Raw genomic sequence first — 20,827 nt, forward strand, 5'->3', positions numbered from 1 at the left:
TCCAGGCTAGGAGCTGCCTGACCCAGCCCCGCCATGCGGGCACTGGGGGCTACGAGTCAATGGCCATCAGCTCTGCCATCTCTCCCAGGAGCTTGCCGCACCAGGGAACGCAGGGCCCATCCTACGCACCGCGACTTCCCTGGCAGGGCTGAGCCCACCTGTGCCGGCCAGAACTGCAGCCCTGATGGGGCCTCAGTCCTCAGCGGCTGGGGGAGCCCCTGCAACCTGCTCACTTCAAAGCCAAGGATTGCGAGGCCAGAGTCAGCAGGTCACTGGGTCCTGGCACACCAGCTCCTCCCTGTCCCATTGCACTGGCAGCCCCCGCTTGCCCTGCCCAAACTGCTTGCATGGAGCCCAGGCTCCTGTCTGGCGGGGAGAGGCAGGCAGTGGGCCCTGCTGGGGTGGCCGTAGCCATGGCTGCCTGCAGCACAACCCCTGGGGCAGAGGCCGGTTGTGCCATCCCTAGCTAGGCTCTGTGCCTGCTTGGGTGAGTATGTGGAGCCCCTGTGGGGCACAAGGCCCATGGGAACCCCCAGGGGAGGAGCTAACATTTTTAGAGAGAGAAACTTTAATCCTTTATTTCAAAAACATGAAGCAACAATGTGGCAAGCGGCAGCACCCGGCCCCGTGGCCGTGGCAGCCGCCAAGCCCAGTGCCAGGCATGGCTGCAGCTGGGAGCACCGGGCCCTGGCTGCTGCCCCATGGGCTGCCCTGGGTGGGAGCCTAATGGCACCATCTGCTGGGCCAGGCACCCGCTGGCAGGAACTGCCGGTTCGGTCCCTGCCTGGCGGCCTGATGCCAAGGTGTGAATGCAGGCAGAACGAGGGCTGCTCCAGTTTACCCTGCAGTCGGCGCATCAGTGGAAATCTGGTGGCACTGCCACCTCCTGGTGCCACCTGCCCCTTGCCCTCACCAGGGCTCTCCCTGTGTCCGGCACGTTGGCAAAGAACAGTGAGTCACTGCGGCCCAGTGGACCTCCCCCCGGCCCAAGTGGACCAGTACATTATTTGCTAATTCAGAAACCAGAGGCAAAGCTTGGATCTGTTGCTGGATGGGACGGGGCCAGGCAGTGGGGCCCTTCCACGCCCCACAACAGGACAGGGGGGCATCCCTCTTCCATAGCGCCCGCTGGTAGGGCTAGCCCCCAGATGGAGCCTCCCGGGTTCGGAGCTGAAGCAGCCTCTGCCCCGCCAGGCCCTGTGCCCACTCCGGGGGAAGCTGCCACAGATTTCGGTTTGCAGTTTGAACTGTGGGGATCTAAGGGTGACCCCCAGGGCTTTTCCACGGCGCTTGTCTCCCATAGAGGCCACAGGGGCTCCGTCTCTTCCTGCAGCCGCTGCCCAGTCCAGCTCTGTGGGGCAGCGACCCCTGCAAGCTCCTGCTGGTGACGGGTGCTTCTGTCCCTCAACACTGATGGGGGGGCTCCCCTCCCCCCCAGTGACCCAACCTATCCCGTCTGGCAGGCTCCATCCTCCCCCGCAACGCTATGTACGCAGGAGTCGCAGCTGCGGGGCAGGCGCAAGTCTGGCTCCCCCAGGACCGAGGCAAAGCTGCTCCTGCTCCCAGGGAGCCCACCCCTCCAGGGGCCCACCCCTCCCAACTCCGGGGCAGGCTCGGAAATGTGCCCGGCAGGCCCGTGGCGAGTCCAGCGCGCTGCTCTCCAAGGCAGCAAGCAGAGGGGGCGCGGGCGGCCGGCTCAGCACAGCAGCTCCTGGGCAATTTCCTGCAGGGCTGGGAATGGCTTCCGCGCCCCAGCCAGCTCCGTCTCCCGCCCCTCCAGGCCCCCCAGCTGCCGGCAGGGGCAGGGCATTGTATAGGAGGCCACCAGCACCAGTTCCTTGTCCTCCTCGGGGCCACTGCTGCCCTCGCTCGCCAGGGCCTGCTCCATCTCAGTCCGCATCAGGGACGCCGGGGCCGGGGCCAGCCAGGGGTGCTGGAGGCATTGTTCGGCCTTGGCCCGCTTCCTGCGGGCAGGAGGGAGGGGATTAGTGCTCTCAGCCCACGAGTCCTTGGCCCTACCCCTGCGACAGCCCCTGGCCCGCATCTCTGCCCCGGGGCTCCCCTGCCTTCCCGTAGCTCCGAGAACCCGGCCTTCCTCCCACACCATGCTTGCATCAGGGTTGGCAGCCCGGCAATGAGCCCCCTCCCCAGGGACACCTGCGAGGCCAGCTCCAGGGCTAATTTCCCCAGGTGCCGGGAGCACATACTTGGCAGGAGGCTCCGGCCCAGGTGCCACATGCCTGAGGCTGGCGGGGCAAGGCCAGGGGGCAGCGGCAGGTACCTGGGGTTCTTGATGAGCAGGGAGCGGATGAAGTCGATGGCCTGGGCTGAGATGCCCTGGAAGACGTCAGGCGGGAACTGCACGTTCACCTGCGAGATGTTCAGGAAGGTCTCCTGCTTGGTGTCACCCAGGAACGGCGACTCGCCCGTCAGCATGATGTAGGTCAGCACCCCGACACTCCTGGGGAGAGGCCTTGGGGTCAGAGCCAGCGGGGAGCCCAGCGGGCCAGGGCCTGGCTCCCACCGGCGCTAGCCGCCTGGTCTGTGGACGACGGGAGGAGATGCAGCAGCCGACAGGGTGGCACAGCCCCCGCAGCCAAGGCCAGACCCATGAGACTCAGTGCCTGTGCTCACCTCCCGGCCCCTCCCCAGGCTGAGCCCCCCATCACCCCCACTCCTCTGCCAGACACTGGCAGGTTCACAATCATTGGCCGAGAGTCCTTCGCAGAGCTGGGGGGACTGATGGAGGGGACCTAGCCCTGTACCCCCCTGCAGCAGGCCCCAACTGCTGTACGGTCATGACACAAGTGGCACTGCACCCCTCCAGCTGGGTGAGGGGCCGAGGACACTGGGGGCAAAGCAGAGCGCTTTCTGGGGGGAGAGTATCTGCAGGGGCAGGGGAGATTCGCCCCATCTCCCGGGGTGCCCTGTGCCAGGACAAGCAGGAACTCGGCTCCGCCGATGACAGCTGCAGCGTTTGCTTGCAGTGCATCTGGAGACCTGTGGCGGGGGAACACTACCACCTGCCTCTTAGCACCAGCCCCCCCGTGTGCCATTACCCTGCCCCCACCCCACAGGAGAAAGGACAGACCCCCCCACCCCGACCCACAACAGGCCAGAGCTGACGCTGTGCCCCTAGGAGGGGGCAAAGGGACCCCAGAAACCTACCACATGTCGGTGGCTGTGCTGATGGGCTCGTAGCTCAGGACTTCGGGAGCTGCAAAGAGAAACGTACGGGAGTTACAGGCCCTGCCGCTGGTGCCAGCCTCTACCAGCGACTCCGCCCCTGGGTGAGGAGGGCGCCCAGGCTAGCAGTGGGGGGCACTGGAGGGGGTAGCAGCTGTGCAGCGAGCTCAGCACAGGGCTGAACTGGCTAAGGGTGGGGTGGCAGGACCCATGCCCAGTGCCCGTCTCTGCTGGGTGAGGTGCCAGGGCCCTTGGGCACATGGCTCAGAACCCAGGCGCTCGGGGCAGATTCACCCCCGTGAGTGCACGACCATTGTCTGCAGCCCAATGGGGATGGTCTCCCCCCGCCCACCCCACCACCTTCCCCCTGCCCATCCCCAGTCTCTGCTGCCAGCTGTGGTGCCACTTACCCATGTACTCCACCGTGCCCAGAATCTCGCGCACCTCCGGCATGGCGTCCACCCGGCGTGACAGCCCGAAGTCCACAATGCGGATGTCACCCAGGGGGCTGCTGCTGGTCAGGAGGATGTTCTGGGGCTGCGGGGCAGGGGCAGGGTGTGAGCCGAGGTCAGGGGCCCTGGTGCCGGGGCAAGGGGAGGAGGGGAGGCTGCTGGGAGCTCTGGGGGAACCAGCCCTTTCCAAGCTTGTGTCCATCCGACCGCCCTCCCGGACGCCCCCAGCAAGGCAGGTGGCAGCCCCCCCTCGGGCAGGAACAGCCGCCCTCCCCCGCCCAGCCTCGCCGGTACCTTCAGGTCCAGGTGGACGACGTTGTTCTGGTGCAGGTAGGCGACGCCGCGCAGGATCTGCCGCACCAGCCGGATCACGTCCCACTCGGTGAAGGCCTCGTCCTGCTCCGCCACGCACTGCTGGAAGATCTCCCCGCCGGCCGCACTGGGGGGGGACGGCAGGTGAGGGCAGGACAGAGCCCTCCCGGTATATGCTCCCAGCCGCCAGCACCTGCATGTGCTAACCCCCCCTTCTCCAGCACACGCTAACCCCCAGCACACTCTAACCCCCCCTCACCCAGGACATGTTAACCCCCAGCACATGCTAACCCCCCCCACCCAGCACACACTAACCCCCAGCATGCACTAACCCCCTCACCCAGCACACGCTAACCCCCAGCACACACTAACCCCCCCTCAGCACACGCTAACCCCCAGCACACGCTAACCCTCCTCACCCAGCACATGCTAACCCCCACTTCCCCAGCACACGCTAACCCCCACTCCCCCAGCACACGCTAATCCCCAGCACATGCTAACCCCCCCTTTTCCCCAGTGCAGGCACAGCTCTGGCACCTGGTTCCCAGCCTCCCCCTCCACCCCGGTGCTAAGCACTCGGCCCCGCTCCCCTCCAAGCGCTGGGAGTCGAACCCAGGTGTCCTGACTCTGTCTGCTCATTTCACGAATGGCAGGCGGGCGGGGACCCCTCGGGGACGGGCTCCACCCCCATTCCCTGCATCAGCACAGCCTCCCCGGGACCCCGTACCCCGGCCCCCTCCTGCCGGGATCCCAGGAGATGGCTCTTAGCAGCTCACTCTCCTGGCCCAGCCGCCGGGGCCAACACCCAGCCTGCTACTCGCTGCTTCTGTCACTGCAGCAGCAGCCCCAGCGCCCAGAGGGCAGGGCCGCGCACGCAGCCTGGCAAGGCCCTGCCTGCCCCAGTGCCCGGCTCCAGGCCCAGCCCCGGCAGGGGGCGCAGGAAGCACGGCACCGTCCCTATGGAGCTGCTCGTTCCCACGCTGCTGACCCCAAGGTGCCCCCAGACAGCCAGGATGCCGCATGTTCCTGGGTGCCCGCTGGGCTGGTTCCTCGCCCGGGTGTCTCCACAGCTCTGCGCAGGACACTCTCCAGCCTGTGCCAGCGATTAACCAGGAACTGCCGGGGCAGTTTCCATGCCAACAGGCCCGTAGGGCTGTTCCCAGCCTCCTGGCAAGGGGTCACAGTGCCAGGCGGGCCCAGGCTGGGAGGGAGCTAGGGGCTGTCCTGCTGGAACTGGGAGAGCCAGAAACTTCCCTGGGGAGCCTGCACCCATGGGACCAGTGAGGGCAGGAAGGGTCGGATACGGCTTCAGAGCAGGCCCCAGTCTAGGTGCCCCAGGGGGATGGGTGGGTCTTGCCCATCCCCAGCCCTGCCACCCCAGGATCCTCTTCCCAGACTTTCCCTTTGGAGGCCACGATGCACATCGCTGGAGCTAACCCCGGCGCAGGCTGGCTGGCCCTTTAAAGGGAGCTGGGCTACACTGGCTGCTGGCCCCAGCTGGCTGGGATCAGAGGGGTGATGGCCCTGGAGGAGCTGAGACCTCAGTTTGAGTAGAGGAACCACAGAAAGCAGCTGGGCTGGGCCTGGCCCCGGCCCCGGCCCCGGCCCCGGCCCCAAGTGAGGGGCTGCAGCAGGTCGGGGGCCCGGGAAGGTGCCTGGGACGAGGGGCTCTAGTCCGGAGGCAGGGAGGTAACTCTGAGGGGACTGGCCGGAAGGGAGCCCAAGTGGGGTGAAAGCAGCCTTGGTTTGTTACCCTGGAAGGGGACTGAATTCTGAAGGAGTCAGCTGGAGGGCTGAGCCCAAGAGACAGGGAGTGCCTGCAGTGCCACGCTCAGCCACGGGGGAGGCTAGTGGGTAGACACGCCCTGTGGCCCCCGCCGGAAGCCAGGAAGGGAGGGGGCAGATCGTGGCTTTCTGGGTCTGCAGGGGGCTGCCCCTAGCGCCCTGGCTTTGTGCACTCGGCGCACCTGAGCACAGGGGCGAGGTAACAGCTGGCCCAGACAGGGAGCCGTGGGTTTTGTGACTGCAGGAACTGGGGCCAGTCTCCAGTGTGGGCAAAGCCATGGAGGGGTCACTCCAGGCTGAGCTGCTCCCCAAATCTGGGGGGGGACTCTAGGGGATGTCAGAGGCAGCAAGGCCCAGTGGCGAGGGCCCTGGACTGGGTGTCTGAACACCTAGGTTCTACTCCTGACTTGCCATGGGACCTTGGGCCTGTCCCTTTCCTTCCCTGGCCCCTCTGTGACGAAGCGGGACTGTTCTTAATGTTTTCTCTGAATATTGTGCGGATGCCTCAGTTTCCCCTTTGCAGTTCTTAAGTGTCTAGGCAGTGGGATAAGGGTGTATGATCGTTGCAGAGCCCTAGAGGGCAGGTGTGTGCAGGGGTCTGGACACAGAGAATGGCCAACACCCTGTTTCCTGGCCACTGATGGCCTGGCCCTTCTCCCCTGCAAGGTGAGAGCTAAAGGGTTGGAGAACAAAGGAATCCGGTGCCCTCCTGGCCCGGGAAAGGGACAAAGCCCAGAGAAGGAGGGGCTGGAGGGTGAGGCAGTTTGGGACTGGCTGGGGACGAGGAGTGAAGTGCAGATGTGGTTTCAGAGTAGCAGCTGTGTTAGTCTGTATTCGCAAAAAGAAAAGGAGTACTTGTGGCACCTTAGTGACTAACAAATTTATTAGAGCATAAGCTTTCGTGAGCTACAGCTCACTTCATCGGATGCATTTCCGATGAAGTGAGCTGTAGCTCACGAAAGCTTATGCTCTAATAAATTTGTTAGTCTCTAAGGTGCCACAAGTACTCCTTTTCTTATCGGGAAATACTGTGTATGATAAAACCCATTGTTTCATGTTCTCTGTGTGTGTGTATAAATCTCCCCACTGCATTTTCCACTGAATGCATCCGATGAAGTGAGCTGTAGCTCACGAAAGCTTATGCTCAAATAAATTTGTTAGTGTCTAAGGTGCCACAAGTCCTCCTTTCCTTTTTGCAGATGTGGTTGTCTGGCTCACTGCCCCCCAAGATGGACCCGGCTGAGGGGTCCTGTTCTCTGCACCTACAAGCTCTGGTTTAGACCATGTTCCTGTGGTCTAATAAACCTTCTGTTTTACTGGCTGGCTGAGAGTCCCGTCTGACTGAGGAGTTGGGGGGCAGGACCCTCTGGTTTCCCCAGGACCCTGCCTGGGCGGACTCGCTGTGGGAAGTGCACGGAGGGGCAGAGGGTGCTGAATGCTCCGAGGTCAGACCCAGGAAGGTGGAAGTTGTGTGAGCTTCTTGCCCTGGAGACAGGCTGCTCACAGAGAGGAGAGTTCCCCAGAGTCCTGCCTGGCTTCGTGGGAGCAGTTCCAGAGCATCGCCCAGGGACCCCGTGACACCCTCCCTGCTCTTGTCTATTCAGCTTGAAAAGTGACAGGCAGGGACTGCGCTAGGCTCTGCATATGCACACTGTGGGCCCTGATCTCGGATGCGGCTTGTCAGCCCCACTGCAGGAGCGGAGGGAGCGTGCAGACAGACAGGTTTGCTTTGCTCACCTCATGCTGTGCTTACAGCGAGAGCAGATCACAGCCCCGTTCTGGGTGCAGAAAACGCAGACAAAACCACTGGCTGCTTCTGGGAACTCAACGCCAAGCTAGCGCCGCGTTTCAGAGACCGCCACCCACGCACCTTTTCCAGCGGCTGCACAGTGCGCCAGCAGTGGGCAGGGGCCAGCTGGGGAGCAGAATCCATCTGCCTTTCCCGTGGACCCAAGACCCACAGGGCCAGCGAGGCGCTTTCAGAAAAACCCCAGAGCAGCTGCAAGCTTCTGTTTCCGCCTGCGTGCCCAGCGGAGAGGGGTGCAGTTGCCAGGAAGGCCCAGGCCTCATGGGGTCCCCCAGCCGCCTGGGCAGGTGCCTGCTGCCAGCACCACATCAAGGGCTATGTAATTAGCTGACGCAAGGGGCCCAGGGTAGCATCCACGCCCAACATGCTCATTACCCAGATGCCCAGCCCTGCCTCACGTGCCCAGCTCCTCCCGCTTGTTCCAGGACCTGTGAGGGGGGTACTTAGGAGGGTCCTAGCACCTCTGGGTCACCGGTTCCGACCCGGCCTGAGTGAGGAATACCCCCTAGGCCTTGGTCCGTCCACTCCCTACAGGGACATGAAGGCTGAGCTCTCCCTCCTCCCTGGGGGGTGCTCCCCAGGCAGGCTGGTCTGGCACCCCTCCACACAGCGCCCCGACCCACAAGCCTTTGGAGGGCACAGTGTGGGACCGTCCAGAGGCCCTGCCAGTAGCAAGAGCTCCTTTCCCACCACAGGGGGCTGCTGGCCCCATAGAACCAGCCCTCCCCCGCCAACAGCACAGGGTCCCCCTTGCTCCGTTCCACCCCGTGATCAGCCCCACGGTCCCCTCAGCCCTGCGGTGTCTCACTCCTCTCTCCTGCCGCTCCCGTCCCTACGTCACTGTCCTGGCACCACCTGGGTCTCTTTCCCGGTAAGTGAGCCTGGCCTGGTTCGTGCAGAGGCCTCAGACAGGAAGCCATGCTCTCTGGGGACCCAGCCAGGGCCCTGCGGTGGAGCCGTGTGGGCAGGATGCGGCCCAGAGATCAGCAGCTGCCCGGAAAGAGAGCTGAGAAATGGAGCTGAGGCTGTTTCTCAGACACGCTCTGGTTAAGTCACTTCCTGTTCTGCTCAGCCCCAGCCATGCAGCCACCTGAGGCAGCAGGTTTCAAGTGCAGGTGCCGGGCAGGGCAGGGAGCTGGTGCCCTGAGACGGGCCCACCGCAGCCTGTAGGTACCCCCTGTCCGCACTCTATGGACAGGCTGTTCTAGGACCGTGGGAAGCACTTTCTAGGCCACAGGAGGCTGCAGAGCCCTGATCAGAGACACCCCCCTGCAGCACCAAGGAGAATCATAGAATCTCAGGGTTGGAAGGGACCTCAGGAGGTATCTAGTCCAACCCCCTGCTCAAAGCAGGACCAACCCCGACTAAATCATCCCAGCCAGGGCTTTGTCAAGCCTGACCTTAAAAACATCTAAGGAAGGAGATTCCACCACCTCCCTAGGTGTAACGCATTCCAGCGCTTCTCCACCCTCCTAGTGAAAAAGTTTTTCCTAATATCCAACCTAGACCTCCTCCACAGCAACTTGAGACCATGCCCCGCTCTGTAGAGGGTCCTGCCCCTGCCGACCCCACTGGCTGAACCAGGGAACGGGCCCAGCCTGCAGCCTTCACGATGCAGAGCCAGGGGCGTGTACGGAAGGGCTGGGGCCATGAGACCAGCAAAGAGGTGAGGCAGTGTGGGGCCCCTGCTGGGCTCAGCGTGGGGCCAAGGAGTGAGGGGGAGGGCGCCCTGTCTGCCCAGGCCTATGGCGGCAAGGATCCCCAACCCGAGCCTCCGTCTGGCACTCACCACTCCAGCACCAGCACGATCTCGGTGGGCGTCTCGTAGACTTCGTGCAGATCCACCACGTGGGGGCTGCGGGCGGCCAGCTCCAGCACGGCGATCTCGTTGATGATGTCGAGCCGGCAATCCTCGCCCCTGCGCCGCTTCCGCAGGAACTTGGCTGCGAACTCCCGACCCGTGGCCTTCTCCTGGCACTTCTTCACCACCGCGAACTTGCCCCTGTGGAGAGGAGCCATCAGGGAACTGAGCAGGGGCGGGCCCCGGCCCCTCCATCATCACGCCCCACGCTGCACGGCCCCCCTGCCCTCCCTCCCCATCTCTTCGCAGCCAGCCCCCGCCGCGAGCCCCTGAGCTGTGAGAGTCACAACAAGGTGCAGCTTCCGCGACTCAGGGACCAGCTCCCCCCAGCCCTGGGCCCCCAGCCCTGGGCCCAACCCCCACCCATCCTCCACAGGCTGTAGTGCCCACATTCCTCTCCCCCATGGGGGTACACACACACCCCCCACCCCAGCCTGTGCCTGAGCAGCAAATGCCCCTTTGTGCAAATGCCCCAGCCCCTGCTCCCCGCAGGAAGCTGGGGGCACAGAGATGAAGGAGCAGCCAGGCTGAGGGTGCTGGCCCGAAGGGTTTAAGCTGCACTCGGGCCAGTGAAGGAACCTTCAGCCTCCCCTGCCATGGCCTGCACCACCCACCGGCGGTGCCAGGCCCAGGACGGGCGCTGACAGGGAGGCCCGGCAGGGGGGAGCATACAGGGGCCTGGGTCAGAGGGAGGGCGGAGATGGCTCTACTCAGGGCACCAGCCCTGCTGCTGAGAAGGGGGTGCACAGGCCTCCCCAGCGTCATGCACCCCAACTGCCAACCCAGCCCCCAGCACTGCAGAGACCCTTCAGCTCCCCTGTGGCCCCCTGAGCAGGGGTATGGCCCGGTATCCCCATTAACCACAGCTGCGTTCTGGGCCTGGAGAGTGACAGCCTGGCTGGGGACCTCTGGGACCTGCGGTATCCACAGGGCCCCCTCCCTGTGGGGGAGCACGACTTGCACCTTAGCTCCCCCAGGGCCAGCCCCAGAGCCACTCAGACGTCTCCATCCCCCTGCCAGGGGAGCGCCCTGCAGATATGCACCCGTGGGGAAGAAGCCACCAAGCAGGGGCAGAGGTAGCTCCTGCTCTGCAGGCAGAAGGGTCACGAGGAGCCAGGATCCCGGGATCTCACCGTGTAAACAGAGACGTTCCCTGCTGCCGTTTCCAGGAACCCCTCACCTAATGGGAACCATGTGTCCCAGGCACCAGACTCAGCTCCTCAGCAAGCGGCAGCTGGGGGCACCCCAGAACCCCAGCACACAGGGCGCCGCAACCACAGCCCCAAGGAGAGCGGGCACAGGCCCACTGGCACTGCGCCCACCAAGCCCCAGGAGACCATGGGGCAGCAGCCAGCAGGAGCTCAGAGACCTGCCAGCGCTTCCCCCACAGGCTGCTTCATGCCATACACGTGGGTCCCAACCGACCCACACGGCTCCAGCCACATCCAGACAGCAGCAGCCCCTCCTGCGAGCCAGAGGAGCCAAGCACTCACCCTGCACAGGATCACAGCCACCTCCACCTCACCCTGATCCCCAGCTCTGGCTCCAACCACCCCATAAGCCCAAGCAGAACCCGGCTTCCAGGCAAAGCCCCGGCTCAGCCCTACCAAAACTGCCCCTTGGCTACGAGAGAGAGACAGGGCTTTCCTGGCTGGCACAGAGCAGCCCCCAGCATGCAGCCCTTCACCCCTGCCAGCCTGCCCCACGCTGTGCTGTGCCATGCCATGCCAGGAAACCGTGCATCTGCCAGTACCTTGGCCCTGGCACAGCCTGAGCTTTCAGCACAGCCTGACTCTCTCCCCATCTTGTGTTGTTGGCCCCGAAGAAAAGCGGGAGGAAGCCAGAGCAAATTGCTCCCAATTAGCAGGAGCCACCCAGGGACCTAGCCCTTGTCCCCGGGCATCATTCGGCACGTCACAAGCCAGGCCCCCAGCCAGTCCCGACCGGCCGCACGCAGTGTCTGGGACCTGTCCTAGCAAGGCCCTTTCAGGGAGTTGGCCCCGCAGGCAGGTAGCCCATCCCCTGTCCACAGGCTCCAGAGACAAGTGGCCTGGGTGTAGCTAGTGAGAGATGACAGGCCCCTCGCTTGGCTGCTCCCCCGTTTGCGCCATTGGACAGAACTGGTGAGCTGGCTCCTGCCCAGCCCCAAGCCGCTCGGCTGTTCTCAGGGCCACTTCTGGCGACAGCCGCCCGGCCCCAGAACGTTTGGAAATGGCCCCGACTCAAACCATCGGGCCCAAAATCAAGAGATTCTGACAGCTTCTGGGTGGCTGCTTGTAAACAGCCAGGAAGGGAATTTAATGCTTGCAAAACTGAGGGGTGATGACGCCAGAGGGAAGATTCCACCCTCTCACCCCTTAATCCTGCCCGCAGCCCCCTGCAAGCTCAGCGCTGGGCTCCACCCCACCACAGCTCTGCCAGGGCCCCTCAGTCCTGCCCGCAGCCCCCTGTCAGCCCAGCCCTGGTGCCCTTTGCTCACACTCCCAGCTCGGTCCCCTTTGGGAGCTGGCTCTCCGCTGGCAGCACACAACCTGCCCTGTGTCCCAGGGCTCTCCAGGGACCACTGGGGCATGGGCTAGTCTAATTCACTGTTCAGCTGGCCCCAGCCACTATGGCACCTGGCGACTGGCAGGAGCATGGTAGGACTCCCTTCTCTGAGCCCGGGGCTCCCTGCGGGTCACTTAATGCCCTGCAGCAGGCATGGGCAGCAGCCGCTCTGCACCCTCCTGGGCCGGGCCAGGCTGGGCCCAGCAGTTGGGGGTGGGTGAGTGAGGGAGGCCTTTCCTCCAGGATGAACCCAGTTTATTGACATGCAGCCTGGGGACCCTGGGGTAAGCTGGGAGCCCCTGGCCTCCCTGGCCAGGTGCACAGAGAAGTGGGGCAGGAGCAGCGACTGGAATTCCAGCCCAGGGGGACGCCCTTTGCCTCCCTCCCAGCAGCCCCAGAGCCCTTTGCTCCAGCCACCACCCAGCTAAAGGAGCTCCCTTCCCAGGGGGCTCCGCCAGCTGTCTCCCCCGTGTGCCCAGCCTGGGCTGGCCCAGGATTCCCGGCCTCCCGTCCCCAGGAGCCTGTTCATTGCCCCTGAGCGAGTGGAAATTGGACACGAGTGCGTCACGCTGCAGGAATGTTTCATGCCGCAGCAGGGACAGCATCTTGCTCGCTCCCTGCAGCACGAGGAGTTGGCACCCCCTACCCCAACTGCTCCTCACCGGACGCCACAGCCAGGGCAGCTGAGGGAGAGCCCAGCCCCTACTCTGCAGACCCACACTGTGGGCCTCGTCCCCAGGGTGTCCTGTGCTAAGCTGAAACAGATGAGACAGGCTCTGCTTGGAGCAACTTCTCCTCCTGCAGGAAATGAGCCACCTGCTTCCATGACTTGTGCTCCCAAAGCCAGAGGGGCATCCGCAGCCAGCGAGCTCCTGAGGATGGTGCAGGAGCCCCCCGGTTCTGCTTCCCTCTGTGCCCAGGAAATGCAGGGACCAGCAAGCTCCCAGCTCTGAGCTCAGCCGGCCTCCTGGGTGGGTCCTCGGACTGTTGTTCAGATCAGACAGTGCCAGGGGATGGACATGGGGGCTGTGCAGCCCAGCAGGGCCCAGCTGCTTTGAACCCAGCACTCTGGGCTCAAGGTGCCACCCAATGGCATCTAGGCCCAACCACTGGGGTGGGGGCAGGTATTTCCCCATCAGACTGGATTTGGTTCATTTTGGCTCCTCCTTATGCACCTCCCAGGCCAGCCTGATGTGCTGACCCCACTCGAGAGAGACCCAGAACAGGAATGGCTGGGGAGGTGGGAGAGGGGGCTGTCGGTCAAGATTGCGGGGCACCAGAAGAACTTGTGTCTAGGGAGCCCGGGTGGGTACCAGGGGCTGCAGGTCAGGGTAGAGGGGCACCAGCAGAGCTGTTGCAGGAAGCTTGCCCAGGACCGGGCCTGGCTCCAGCCACGGGCAGTTTGTCTCTCACTTTCACAAACTCTGAACTTCATGCTTAAATTCTTCTTTAAAAAAAAGCATATAGAGAGCAAGAGCCACCCCAAGTGCCACTCACTGAGGGGCGGGGAGGGGCTACACAGCCACCCACTAGGGGTCTCTCGGCTCGTCCCGACGGTAGAGGGACTGTGCACTGGGCTGGACACTGGAGACCTGGGTTCAGTTCTCATCTTTGCCACAGTCTCCCCGTGTGACCTTGGCTGAGTCCCTTCATCTCTCTTGGCCTCATTCCCCAGCGGTGGCATGGAGATGATTGTTCCCTTCCTCGCAGGGAGGCTGGGGGGACACAATCCACCAGTGACTGTGAGGCTCAGATACTGGGGTGGGGCAGCTGGGCCTATCTCGTGGCTCTGCCAGAAACAGGGCTGCACTACCCCTGGGCCATAGGCACAGACGGAAAGGAGGCCTTGCGGGCTGCTCCCAGGGTGATGTTCTCAGGGTCGGAAGGTGGGGGCGAGCCTCTGTGCTACCCATCCCCTTGCTGAAGGCAGGCAGTAGCCAGTGTGGACTAGGACAAGAGGCGGCTGGCACAATGGCTCAGACAGGGTGAGATGCCAAGTCCTGGCCCAGGCTCCAGGCCATGAGGGCATCAGGCTCCGGCTCAGAAATAGCCTCCACCACAAGAACCCAGCTGCAGCCGTCTGTCCCGGGCAGACTGTGCTGCTAAAGATAGACAGGGTGGGTACCGGCTCCGGCCTCAGCCCTGGGGAATCTAGGGCTGCTTTCAGAGCACCAGCAGCCTGCTAAATACAGAGAGCTCCCCCATGCCAGTGGCTGCTCGTGCTATGCATAGGACACGTCACCTGCTCAGCACCCAGTGACCCCAATCTGTGCAGAGCCGCATGCCACAGGGAGATTTCTCTCCTCTTGACTAGCAGGAAATCAGCAGGTAGCAAGTGACTGGCTCTGAGCAAGAAACTGCACCGTGCTCGGCTTCCGACTGTCTGCAGAGCACTGAAATGCTGGGGGGCCTCCCTGCAACCAGCTCCCCCCGCCTGACACCGGGCAGCTATAGCCAAACAGCACTTCAGCAGTGTGAAAGGCAGCGTTTGACAAAGCCAGGCACCAGGGGGAAGGTCTCAGAGAGATGGGGGTGCAGGGCTCTCTGCCCCGGGGGGGGGCGGTGAGGGTTACAGGCTCTCTGATCAGCGGAGGGCTGTCTGCCCCGGTGTTTGGCTGCGGTTTGTGCAACAAGAGATTCTTCCTTCACCAGAAGCTGCTGTATTTCCTTCCCCGCCCCCAGGTGCCACAGCCCGACCCGGGCACTTTCGGTTGGTGCCAGAAGCACCAGCGAAGTGAGGAGATGGGCTAGGAAAGGCCCTTTCCATGCCCCCCACGGGTTATTTCAGGCCCCAGAGGGGAGGGGGATCCCAGTGGCATCCCCCCACCCCTCAGTCCGTGCTGTGCCCAGTTCCCTGCTGCAAGCCTAGCTCAGGGGTCACTCGCAGCCAGAGGGTGAGGCCCCAAAACAGCGCTTGGCCTAAGCTTCCCCAGGTGGAGACACACACCGCGACACCCGTGCCATTCACACACACACACACACAGCAACACCCATGCCACTGACACACACACGAACGCACAGAGTGACATACACACAGTGACACCCATGCCATTCACACACACACAGTGACACACATACGACACCCGTGCCATTCACACACACAGCAACACCCGTGCCACTGACACACACACGCACACACAGAGCGACATACACACAGCGACACCCATGCCATTCACACACACACAGTGACACACACACGACACCCGTGCCATTCACACACAGTAAAACACACACAGAGCGACACACACACAGCGACACCCATGCCATTCACACAGTAACACACACACACAGCGACATCCGTGCCATTCACACACAGTAACACACACACACACACAGCGACATCCGTGCCATTCACACACAGTAACACACACACACACACAGCGACATCCGTGCCATTCACACACAGTAACACACACACACACAGCGACATCCGTGCCATTCACACACAGTAACACACACACACAGAGCGACATCCGTGCCATTCACACACAGAAACACACACAGCGACATCCATGCCATTCACACACAGTAACACACACACAGTGACACCTGTGCCATTCACGCATAGCAACACCCCCCCCCCAACTAATTCACACACTGCTCAACAAACCCAAGCACAAGCTGAGCGGTCAGGCACACACACATTCACACGCTGACACACGTACCAAGTGAAACACACACACTGACAGTCACACACACACCCCCCGCACCTGCCAGACTCAGCCCCCCTCTCCTTGCTGCGGGCCGGTGACTGAGGGGCGAGGGGCTCCCTAGTCTGGGGGCACCATGGGGGACCCCTCCAGCCCCGGCTCACCTGCCCAGCTCCCGGCCCAGCAGCGTGTAGCTGTCGGCGAAGCCGTCCGTGCGGATGCGGGTCTGGGTGTGGGCGGCCATGCCCAGGCGGCTCATGCTGGACGGGGCCCGACGGGGCGCCCAGGGGACGGGGCCCGGAGCCCGGCGGCGGCGGGCGGGTGCCGAGACGCTCGGGGCCCGGAGCTGGCCCAGCCCCAGACGGGGGGAAGCGGCTCTGGACGGGTCGGTCCCGAGTCCGGGGGCAGCTCTGCGCGCCGGGCCGGCGGTGCGTGCAGCGAAGTCTGGCTCGGCAGGGCCGGGGGGGGCCGCTCAGCCCCGTGCCACGGGCGGCGTCTCCTCCCCGGGGGCGGCTCCAGGCCCGGTCCCTCCCCCTGCCTCCGCGGCGGCGGCTCACTGGGGACGGGGGGTCCGTGCTGCAGACAGCGCGTGGGAGGGGCCGGGCCCCCACGAGAGACTCCCCAGCCACGGGGACACACCTGGGGACCCTGGACGTGGGCACCCAGGTGAGGCCTCCTTGGGGAGGGGCAGCTCTGCGCCCCCTCCTGCTCTGGGGAGCAAGTGGGGGGGCTGCTGCTTTGGCCCCAGGGAGCTGGGGGCAGCCCCGGTAATAACAGGTCTCAGCGCTGGCCAGCGGCAGAAGCCCCCCCGGCACCCGCCCCCCGCTCACTCCCCAACCCAGGACCGGGTATCTGCCTCCATACAAAACAGAAACAGGCCTGAAGGCCGCAGGCAGGAGCAGCCCTACAGTAACAACCCCTTGTTTGTTAGGTGTATTATAGTCGACCCTACAATAACAAACCCTTGTTATTTAGTATGTACTACGGTAACAGGCCCAGGCCCTGTTAAGAGTCAGGCATTGCACAGGCTCGTGGGACACTCACGGTCTAGCATGCCAGAGGAATGACAAAGCCAGAGGTAAGAAGGGAGGTTTCACAGACATTCCTCCAGAGAGGAATTCTGGTGCCCTCAGCAGCATCCAAACAGACCATGAACAAGCACCGGCGCCCTCTTCATCTTCTCTTCCAGGACAAGCTACATAGACTCCCTCTCTCATGTGCTTTAATGGAGCTTGGGGACAGGGAGCGGTTGGTGCACAGGTGGGGCAAGGTTTGCATTCGGCTCTCCCCCATCCCCATCCCCTGCAGCACCGCCCATGTGTTTCTGGCTCTGCGATCCTGGTGCTTAATGAGCTGCAGCAGAGAACCCCCGTGAGGCAAGTGTGCAAAACCCTGACAGGCTGCATGGGTCTGGAGCAGGCCCTCACGGGACAGCAGCCACTGCATTTCAACCAAGACTGCCCACCCGCCCTACACCCAGGGTGGATTTCACCCCATGTGCTCAGAATTCCTCCCCGGTTACTAATCCATAAGGAAACTGGCACCTGACACCACACTTGGGAACCCCTGTAGATCACGGTTAATTACAGGACGTGGGGACGTCATCCCAATTATAATTATAACGCTCTGTCACTGCCTGGGATTGCTCCAGACAGAGCTGTGAGGGAGAAGGATGCTTTTGAGCTGCGATGTAACAGAGGAAATGACTCTGAGCGCGGGCTGGGTGAGTGGAGCAGCACCAGTGAGAGAGACACCCTCACCCTCTGCGATCGACCAGTGCTGCAAACACAGCAGCATCGCGGGACCCGGCATCCACCAGTGGGATCTCTGGGCTCTATTCATGCTGACAGCTCAGCTGCAGGGGGGCCTGGTTACGAGATGAACGTACGGTTGGAGAAGGCGCAGAAAAGAGCTACGAAATGACTCAAGGGTTTTGGAGGAAATGTGATACAGCGAGAGACTCAAAGAGCTCAAGCTGGTTAGCGTCCCAGAGAGACAACTGAGTGGGGACTCAAGCATGGCATGTTTCACGGGGAGAAAATTCCCGGTGCTAACAGGCTCTTTAATCGAACAGGAAAAGGCAGAACAGGAACCAGCGGCTGGAAGCTGAAGCCAGATGAATTCCAGTTAGAAATAAAGCAGCAGTTTGTAACCGGGCGGGTGACTGACCACTGGAACAAGCTCCCCAGGGCACTGGTGGGTTCCCCATCTCCTGGGGTCTACAGGTCCTGACTGATGCCTTTCTGGGTGATGCTTTAGTCAGACCCCAGCTCTTGGGCTCAGGATGGGGAAGCCGGGGGGATTCTCTGGCCTGTGCCATGCAGGAGGACAGACTAGACAATCTAATGGTCCCTCCTGGCCTTAAAATTCAGGAATGTATTAACTGCAGTGCTACAGATGGGACCAGCTCCAGCCAGACCCTGAATCATAGAATATCAGGATTGGAAGGGGCCTCAGGAGGTCATCTAGTCCAACCCCCTGCTCAAAGCAGGGCCAATCTCTGCCCCAGATCCCTAAAATGCCCCCTCAAGGATTGAGCTCACAACCCTGGGCTTAGTAGACCAATGCTCAAACCACTGAGCTATCCCTCCTCCAATTGCTTTGCTCTGATGTCATTCTGCAAGGCATGATCTCAGCCACCTAGCATGATGTCATTGTGGCTTCAGCCAATCAGCCGCAGATGTGACCCCATTCGGAGAGGCCCTGGTCAGGCCCAGCTGGGATCCACCTGGCCTTCCTGCTGCTTAGAAGCCTGTGGAGTAACTACCCAGTTCCCAGGGAGGGTGATAGGGCATCTCGTGGGCCTTTCTGTCTGGTGCCCGGGGTGAGAGCTCTGCATGCCAGCCCTGTGCCTTCCTCCGGCCCCAGCCAAGCATTGCTGGAAGGGAAGCCTGGACAGGTGTGTACAGGGTCAGCACTGCCCCCAGGCTGCAAAGGAGAGCTGGCCAGTGCAGAGTGAGGCCCAGCTGGAGGATCTGGATCCAGAGAGGCCACACTAAGCACCAGTGGGCAAGGCAAGGGGCTGAGTTTAGTCTGGCTCCTCTTTGGAGCATCCCCCACCACAATCCCACCAGCTGCTGCCTCCAGTTCTCCAGGCCCCACCTGTTTGCTTCCCTGAGTCAAGTTATCAGAGCAAAGTGCAGCCACATGGTCTAACTGTCCCCAGCGAGGCTCTGCCCAGCTCCAGCCACAGCGCACACCGCTGGGGACAGGCTGAGCTCCCTGGGACCTGGCCAGGCCCTGCCCACCTGCCCTTAGCACCAACTCTGCTGCTAAGCACCTCAGCAAAGCCCCTCGGGCCTGGGGCTGGGGCTGCTTGCTGGAGGGAAGTTACCATCTGAGCTTCTGCCTCCCAGTGCCAGACCTGCCAGGGGATGGTTGGCAGGAATCAGAGGGGCTGGTTCTCAGGCTGTGACTGGCTGCAATACCTTGGAGAAGAGCAAGGAGCCAACCAGAGGTGCAGGTGGAGAATCACCCTGGCATTTCTAGGACACCTATCTCCCCAAGGGCTTTGCTACCATGCACAGCACCCATCTTCTCCATCAATGAAATGCTCCCACCTCTGGGGCATGACACAGCTGCTGCTAGGGGGCAGGACGCTGTGAAGAGGGGCTCCCCATGTTCACCTGCCACAGTGAGGAGGGATCATGGGAGAGGCATTGTGCTGGTGTCTGATGGATGGCCCCCGAGATGGGAACGTTGTCCCCCCAGCAGGGAGGGCACAAGCCTTGCCCTACCACGCTATGGGCCATGGCCTAGCCCTGCAGGGCCCTGCCTATCACCAGCTCCCTACCAGCCACTCACAGCTTCCAAGGACAAATCTTGATCAGTGACTGATAGTGGTGGATGCAGCTTAGGGTTCTGCAAGCTTCACACCCCCAGCTTTGCTGGTTGTCCCCTAATCCCAACCCACAGCCCCCCACTGTCGCAGCCCGGGGTTGCCCTAAGCAGATTGCCCGTCAGGCTGAGCTGTGGGGTGGTTTTGTGATGTGGACAGGTATTCACCAGGAACCAGTGGAGCCAGATCAACCCATTTCAGGAACACTCTGGGTTTACCCAGAGCTTCGTATGGGCTCTGTCCCCATGCATCCTGAGAGTAGCCCCAGGGGGAGGGGTGGGAGCCAGCAACAGAGCTGTCTCTCCGATGCACTGATCAGGGATGGTGATAAACCTGGTGTCACTGAGCAACTGTGGGCCTGGAGCAGCTAGCAGAGGCCGTGACACCATGGTGATGGGCAGGAGCATTAGGGACAGCCAGCAGCCTTGGGATTACTACCCCAGCGTCTCCCCGTGCCTCCCCCCCACTTGCTGGCATCGCTGCTCCGTACAATTCTCCTGCAGTTCTGTGGTGAGTGGCTGCTGCTGCAGATGGAGCTGCCTGTCTGGACTCGTTTGTGATGAAGGAAGGGAACAATACAGCCCCACGGGCTTGTTTCACATATGGCGCAGTGCTCCAGCCTCCCCGCCCCCTTTCCCACTGGCATGTGGCGCTGGGCCATGCAGGGAACTCGCTGCCAGGCTGCGAGGCCCAGCTTCCATTGGGTCTGAGCTCCCATCAAGAGACACCAAGCCCATCCCAGCTGGGGACCCCCGCCCAGCTAGTGGGAGCCACAGCCATGGAGAGGACAGTCCCTGTGCAGCAGGGAGAGGAAAGGGACTGGGTGGCTCAGCAGGCCCCTGCCAACCCCAGAGTCATGGTCCTGTCCAGCTGCGAAGGAAAAGGGAGGAGTCTCTGCCCTGGACTAGCTGTGGAGCCTCGGATAGCAGCCACGGGGCAGAGTCATGGCCTGGGGGCTGGTGGGGGGATAAAGCTCCATAAAGAATCTGGCTCTGTGAGGTCAGCGCCAAATGGGGAAACAAATGCTCCCTCATCCCCTAGAAACATCTGGGCTGGAGGCCGACAGCCAGCCAAGGGGCCTGCACTGGGGCCACTGGATCACTTAGAAGGGTGGGGACCCGGTAATCAGGGCCCAGCACTGCCGTGGGGTTCCTCAGCTCATGTTGGGGGTGATTAGGCAGCGTGTTTAATGATGGTTAACTGGGGACTGGAGGAGTTTAGCTCTGCTCTCCGACAGGGCTCATTAAAGGGTTTATTACATGCTGCTTGATGACTTCATTGACCTGGGGTAAGTGATGCACTGAGGGGTCCCCTGCCACAGCCGGAACATGGGCCCTCACCTTCCCACGAGGGTCAGCCCGGGCTGTGTTCATGCAGGGTCACTCCCTC

At 62.5% G+C, this 20,827-nt stretch overlaps 1 protein-coding gene across 2 annotated transcripts; it reads right to left on the reverse strand.

Annotated features, from left to right (window-relative positions):
- Window positions 1-550: 550 nt before the first annotated feature.
- Window positions 551-16,780, reverse strand: LOC119849009 (serine/threonine-protein kinase 17A-like). 2 transcript variants are annotated; one of them, XM_038385556.2, is made up of 7 exons: window positions 16,645-16,780; window positions 9,332-9,544; window positions 3,933-4,077; window positions 3,597-3,723; window positions 3,169-3,217; window positions 2,282-2,461; window positions 551-1,964 (listed from the first exon to the last, which is right to left on the reverse strand). In XM_038385556.2, the coding sequence occupies exons 1-7, from the start codon at window positions 16,737-16,739 to the stop codon at window positions 1,697-1,699; spliced, it is 1,077 nt and encodes a 358-aa protein (XP_038241484.1). In that variant the 5' UTR covers window positions 16,740-16,780; the 3' UTR covers window positions 551-1,696. The 2 variants fall into 2 exon arrangements, with proteins under 2 accessions (XP_038241484.1, XP_038241483.1); XM_038385555.2 differs by lacking the exon at window positions 16,645-16,780 and adding an exon at window positions 15,765-15,894.
- Window positions 16,781-20,827: the final 4,047 nt, after the last annotated feature.

Source organism: Dermochelys coriacea, chromosome 27 (assembly GCF_009764565.3).
Source record: "Dermochelys coriacea isolate rDerCor1 chromosome 27, rDerCor1.pri.v4, whole genome shotgun sequence".
NCBI lineage: Eukaryota > Metazoa > Chordata > Testudines > Dermochelyidae > Dermochelys > Dermochelys coriacea.